Source organism: Hyalella azteca, unplaced genomic scaffold (assembly GCF_000764305.2).
Source record: "Hyalella azteca isolate HAZT.00-mixed unplaced genomic scaffold, Hazt_2.0.2 contig5737, whole genome shotgun sequence".
Classification (NCBI taxonomy): domain Eukaryota; kingdom Metazoa; phylum Arthropoda; class Malacostraca; order Amphipoda; family Hyalellidae; genus Hyalella; species Hyalella azteca.
This window is the reverse complement of record NW_025935919.1, coordinates 132,610-139,259: the sequence shown is the minus strand read 5'-3', so window position 1 is coordinate 139,259 and position 6,650 is coordinate 132,610. Positions and strand designations below refer to the sequence as shown.

At 39.6% G+C, this 6,650-nt stretch overlaps 1 protein-coding gene across 1 annotated transcript; it reads left to right on the top strand.

Moving 5' to 3' along the window:
* The first annotated feature begins 290 nt into the window (after positions 1 to 290).
* Positions 291 to 6,183, top strand: LOC108681717 (lariat debranching enzyme). Its single transcript, XM_018170779.2, has 5 exons — positions 291 to 681; positions 1,634 to 2,879; positions 3,429 to 3,541; positions 4,678 to 4,820; positions 5,721 to 6,183. The coding sequence occupies exons 1-5, from the start codon at positions 404 to 406 to the stop codon at positions 5,963 to 5,965; spliced, it is 2,025 nt and encodes a 674-aa protein (XP_018026268.1). The 5' UTR covers positions 291 to 403; the 3' UTR covers positions 5,966 to 6,183.
* Positions 6,184 to 6,650: the final 467 nt, after the last annotated feature.

The window sequence follows — 6,650 nt, the reverse complement described above, 5'->3', positions numbered from 1 at the left end:
CGGAGCAAAAAAAAAAACTATCTATTAACAATTTCAAGGGGATAGGAGCTAGCAGCTGAATTCAAACTGGGCCTAAGTTTAAAGATGTACAGCGATTCTAAAATGNTCTGATTTGTGATTCTAGATTCTACGAACTGACGATGGAGCTGGTCTCCGAAGCGTTTTCTACAAAGATATAAATTTTTGTGAACTTTACTTTGCTTTTAAATTCTTAGTTAATTTGCAATTTAAGCTAACAAGTGATATAAATTTATTACAAATATTTTTAGATTGCCCTATGTGTGGTTAGTGCCCCTGGGTTTGTGGTTGGTTACCCCAGGTGAGTGGTTACGGTAGTCTGTTAGTGCTGAGATGACTGGAGAATAAGTTTTTTGGATGGCACCTAGTCCATAATTTTTTCTACATGCTCTCCAAATTACAGGGTGATGCAATAAGGAACCAAGTATTTAAATTAACCAGTTTTAACTTAGTCTTGCAAGATAAAATGAATATTGCTGTTGAAGGCTGTAGCCATGGTGAACTGGATGTCATATTTGCTGCTGTTGAGCATGCAAAGCAGTCATCTGGTCTGAGCATTGATCTTCTTATTTGTTGTGGGGATTTCCAATCTGTCCGCAATCTTGGGGACCTGCGATGTATGGCCGCTCCCATCAAATACCTCAACATCCAAACCTTCTATAAGTAAGTACAAATGAGAAATGGAAGGCATAAAGGATATTTATAAAGGACTGTTCATTTAATATTAAGGACTGTTAATTTTTCATTCATTTTATTTTGATCTCAATCATTCATAGTATGGTACATATGGTTACAGCCAAATTACTTTGCATTTTGGTATATATGAAAATTGATTTTTACACTTACAAATTTTTATCTTTGTTTTGTGTTAAAAATTGAACTGACCTGGGTAACCCAAAGATCTGGCCTCTCATCAATCCTTTTTAATCTTTGCTTGCATTACATACTACATATCAGACCCACCAGACAACATACACATGTTATTATGTGCCAAAGATAAATTTTAATCAACACAGACCAACATATATATACACATGCTCCACACAAGTACAATCTTACATCACACAGCTAGAGGGCTGGCCATATGTATTTGCATCATAAACTCAATAATCTGGGTTAAGTTTTGAAAATTGAGCACTAATTTCCTAATTAGGCAGAAATAGGTAAGTTTTTTTTTTTAATGTCACAAATCTGGGATTTTCAAGAATTTTCTGATTCAATAATGGATTTTGTATCAAGAATTTTGACACAAGAATTTTCTGATTCAAGAATGGAAAATTGTTGCTTGAGATCTGTGCACATAAAATAATCCTGGTCAGATTATAAATTTTTAAAAATAAATCAATAGGTATATCATGTTGTTTGCTTGATGTTCATAGCTAATCAACAGCTTGAAAACAGACTATAAAACAGTGAACAGTACATATGTTGGATTTTATTCCCTTGTTTTTTCTAATTCTCATTGTTCAATAAATTTCATTTTAAAATCTAACAATATTGGTTCGAAGACAATATGCATCTATTATGCACATTTGCATAAGAAATGAAGCTGTGTTGGAATAGGTAAGAAAACACAGCTTTATTATTAATACTCTAAATTTTTACTACCCTTCAGGTACTACAGTGGTGAGAAGGTAGCCCCTGTGCTGACCATTTTCATTGGAGGCAATCATGAGGCCAGCAATTATTTGCAAGAATTACCATATGGGGGCTGGGTGGCTCCAAACATCTACTTCCTTGGTTATGGCGGAGTGATAAATGTTGGTGGCTTGAGAATTGGGGGAATATCTGGCATATACAAAGGCATTGACTACCTCAAAGGGAGGTATGAGCGACCTCCTTATACAGAGTCCAGCATTCGAAGTGTCTATCACGTTAGAAATTTGGAAGTGTTCAGAATGAAGCAACTGGATAAGACAGCTGCTCCTCTTGATATTTTTTTGTCACATGACTGGCCAAGAGGAGTCACCCAATTTGGGGATGCTAACAAGCTGGTCAGACAGAAGCCATTCTTCAAGGATGAGGTGGAGAGCAACACCTTGGGTTCCAAACCTGCACAAGAGCTCTTGCATTATCTACAACCTCGATATTGGTTTGCTGGACACTTGCACATCAAGTTTGTAGCCTTAGTAGATCATGGTCAAGCCCCAAAAAGCAGTGAATTCAACGAAGGAAAAAATTGCCTTGAATCTCAGAGGTTCACAAGGTTTATTGCTCTTGATAAATGCCTGCCAAGGCGAGAGTTTCTACAAGTCTTAAATGTCAAGTGTGGACTGCAACACAGGCACCAGAATTTACAGATGGAAACCTCATCCCCATGTCATGAATCAGAAATGGAGTCATCAGAGAAAATGCAGAAAAAACAAGAAACACTGTATTCATATCCTCTGCATGATGATAATGGTTGCATCCAGCTCTATCATGATCTAGAATGGCTCACAATTCTGAGATTAACTGACCATTTACTTCAGGTTACCCCTAATGCTGTGTACATGCCAGGCCCTGGAAACTCCTCTGAACGCTTCAATTTCACACCTACACAAGAAGACCTTGAAGAAACTTTAAAGTTGATGAAGAATGATTTGAGAATCTGTCCTGATCAATTTTGTAGAACTGCTGATGCATTCAATCCTGAGAGTGATGCACTGCTGATGGAACACATAGCAACTGTAGAGCAGCCTGAACCAGTCATGAATCCTTTCACTGCCGAGCTGTGTGAGAAGTTACGTATCAGGGACCCAATGGCTGTTTTGCTCAAGTGTGCTCATGGCAAGAGCCCTTTTGTTCTTAGGACCCCAAAGAAAGGTTGCAGTTCAGACGTAAATGAATCTTTGGACAGCTCCAGACTCACCTATGATGATGTGAGGCACTGAATTATAACTTTAATTTTTGTTGGATTCTGTGCTGAAGTTAAGTCTAGTACTAAACAAAAGTTAGGAAGAACATTGGTTGTAATTTCATAAATGCTTGGGCTTGTTAGCTGATCAGACACATTGACATACTCTGTTTAAATGTGCATATTTTTTCCATGTGTAATTCAATCCAACTCTATCACTTGAATTGTTCAGATGACCCTCCTTAGCCCTAATTGGGAAATTACTAATAAAGAGTATTTGCATGTCACTCCAAAAAGACATTTTTCATGAAAATTTGACTAATTTTATCATCAGTTTACACTTTTGGAGCGTATTTTTCTAAGACCACTCACAATGAAAATGCTGATGCTTCATCTCTATGATGTTGCAGTTCCTGTGACGTTATTGTGTTATAAAGTATGGTAAAAAATATCCCAAAGCATTGCAACAAAATCAGCTTGTGCTACTACTGTGACTCCAATATTATATTTTATTGAGTGCAAAATATATTGATTTTTGTAGACATTTGGTAATAATTCCTCCTCTGCTGTGCAGCCTGGTAGTGACGTGGATTCCAGTTCAGGAGATATAGTGTTTGAAGTCTCAATTAGCAACAACAATGATGGAACTGCTGAAGGCACACTGAGTCCTGCTCTTAATCCAGCCAGGTTAGTTTGATTCTGTTAAATAAGATGAGGATCTAAACTCTTATACTCTATTACTCTGTTTAATGTGCTACTATAATATGCTTGTTACCCCTGCACAAATGTCAACATTGAGGTGTGTGGCGCAATTAAAACTCAAATTTAATGTATTTTCTTTCATTCGATGTACTGTAGTTGAAAATTATGCATCGTTATTAAATATTGTGTTAAATCTCGTTAAAATCCTGGGGATGGGAAGAGGTGCATCATTGTTAGAAATGTGGCTGCATAGAAAATTAAAAGAAAGTCGTCCATTTTATTTGCATTACTAGCACTGTTTAGGAAGCTTTCAGGAGATACACAGTGCAAAAACCTGCTAACAGATGCTATCACACAGCATGGATTTAAACTTCTGAACTAATCTGGATTTTGGTTTTGAAATGCAATGTTTAGACTTCATTAACTTGCAATTCGATCAAATACAACAAAAGTTATAATGAATGACTTTTCATGGTTCAAAGAAGATGTGAATATTATGTAGTAGTGTATTGCACCATATTAAAAAGAAAAATGAACAACCCTATGATGCCTGCCCCCTCAGGCATCATATTGTTGCCTTGATTTTCAGAATTTTTACATTTTTCCTGAACTCATTACGCAATGTAATTGATAATTAACCACCTCTTTTGGATGACCTAAAAAAAGGTAATTTAATACATAGGGATGAATTTATCTTTTGCATCAAGTCACTACTTGGGGTTGGTAATTTTTATACTCTAATGAAAGCATAATAACTGTACTCTGCCACAAAATTGTCAATATTTGCCTCAAATTATTGCAAACAATTGACAAGTTCATCATTGCACCTGTGGCCCTAGCTACAAAGTGGTTATGGAGGGAATTCAAAGTGGTAAAAAAATTAAATACTGTAGGAAAAAAATTCTAATGCATAAACATCAGGTGTATCCATAATATAGCAGCTGTGCATGCTTAATGTAAAGAAGTAAGGCACTTCCTTCCAGCAGTGAAACTAAGCTGATGACCATATATCTTCCTATCACTATTGGACTGATCTTCTTTGCACAACGCTTCCCTGTACTGTTCTCTTCCTGTACTTCCCTGTACTATACTCTCCCCGCTGTACTATATTTCCATTGCAGAGCTGTGCCACGCCGTGCTCTGGTCCTGGGAGCTCCTCAGAACACCGCAGACTCTGATTCTGAATTTCCCTGCTCTGCCAACTCAGCTGAGGCAAAGCCTTCTTCCTCTGCATCGCCTGCCACCGATTCTACTTCTGCCGCGGGTCAGTTTCTTAAAATGAATCGTTAAGTTGCGACAGAAACTGTTTATGAATCACAACTCCGAGGTGTGGCTGGGAAGTGTAGAGACCGTGGAGACCAGCTGCACTGCAAGACGATAGAAACTGCAAAGCCTGGTTTGAGCCAGGAAAGACATCCTGACTAATGCATACCCCACTGCCCCCTCCATCAAGACACCCTGACAAATGCATACCCCACTGCCCCCTCCATCAAGACATCCTGACGAATGCATACCCCACTGCCCCCTCCATCAAGACACCCTGACAAATGCATACCCCACTGCCCCCTCCGTCAAGACATCATCCCTCAAGACATCCTGACAAATGCATGCCCCGCTGCCCTCTCCATCAGTCACCGCTTTTTTGTACATTAATATCGTTCCGGTGGTGTGCCAGCCTCCATATTCACGTGATCTAGGCTCCTGCGACTGTAAACAACTAAAATAAGTCTTCAGATGACATTCAGGACATTACCAATCTTCTTGAAGTGTGTAAGACAAGTATGCTGAAGACCGTACAAGGCCTTCAGCGCTGCTTAAAAAAAGCAGAAACAATTCCATTAGCTGGTGTAGCTGCCTAGGGCAACTAGGGTAGGTATGTTTCAGAAATTAACATTAATTTTGTAGAAAAATCCAAGCAAATAAAGCATTAAACTATCTACTTCTATGCCACACCTTTTGAACGAAAATTTTATAATACTAGAATTGATTCCAGAATGCTGCACAAATTGATTAGGTATGGCATATTTAGGTACATACTGCAGAAATTGATTTGGTATGATTAAGGGCAGTGTATCGCCCTTCCAGTATTGCCTGGGCAAATTAAGATGCTGCAGAAATTGATTAATACTAAAGGTAAACATTCAATAGACTTCTTACGTTACAGAGACGTCGTCGCAATCGAGTGACGTCGAAGAGCCCGTGGCCGTTTGTTGTCCCAAGCGCCCTTCTCTTCGTCTTTCATCGCCGACCAAAACATCGTACGTCCTTCCCGACGTACCCTCAGCATCTGACGTCTCAACGCCAAAGCTAGAATGTGATCAGGAACAAAACGTAGACGTCAGTCAAGCCAAGAAACCGTCCAAGATCAGGAGACGTAACGCCGCCCTCTACGTCGGTGACGATGAGTGATCAATTTGTAACAGCAAATATGAGCGAATCGTACGTTTGCAAAAAGGAATATAATTACGAGGAATTGCAAGTTAACGAGAGAAGAAATTTCACGTGCGCAACAAGAGACGAAATTGTACGACATCAACGAAGGGAGAAAATCAGCCAAGTGAATCGAAGCTACTGCGAGGAGGTTGGAACTGGCCGCAATGCCGGCGCTTGTGTGAAGTAAAATGTGTTCAGCGAACGCGTCATGTTAAATATCCACTGCCTCTTTTATTGCACACCAAACAAGAACTGCTTAATGTTTTAAGTAGCATGCAATGGTAATAGGTACCGCGTCATCGTGCTAGCACGGTTCCTGTACCAGTACAGTGTTAAAATGCCGGGCCTGATGCTAGATTAATGGTGCCATTATCAGATGAATGATATGCCATCAGTGGGGCACGAGCTGGGGACTATCATCAGATGAATGATAAGCTATCAGTTGGAAGCTTGTGTGTAGACCAGCTCCTTCAATGCGGCGCATTACCCCGATAGTTGAGCTTAGTTCGCTCATCGTTCGTTATGGGGACCTGAGGTTCCCAAATTTCCCATACTTGTTCCCCCATCTTCATCCTCGTGCCTGTTCGGCACGGCCATTTGCTACCGTCACTGCAGGGGCAGTCTTCAGTGTTGCAGCCACCGCAGTTAATTTAGCCGCAGT

Excerpts from the sequence above, each read along its gene's own strand:
- LOC108681717 (XM_018170779.2), top strand. The coding sequence starts at position 404 with ATGCTCTCCAAATTACAGGGTGATGCAATAAGGAACCAAGTATTTAAA. Across the intron at positions 2,880-3,428 it reads CCAGACTCACCTATGATGAT|CCTGGTAGTGACGTGGATTC; the intron begins GTGAGGCACTGA and ends TCTGCTGTGCAG. Across the intron at positions 3,542-4,677 it reads CCTGCTCTTAATCCAGCCAG|AGCTGTGCCACGCCGTGCTC; the intron begins GTTAGTTTGATT and ends TTTCCATTGCAG.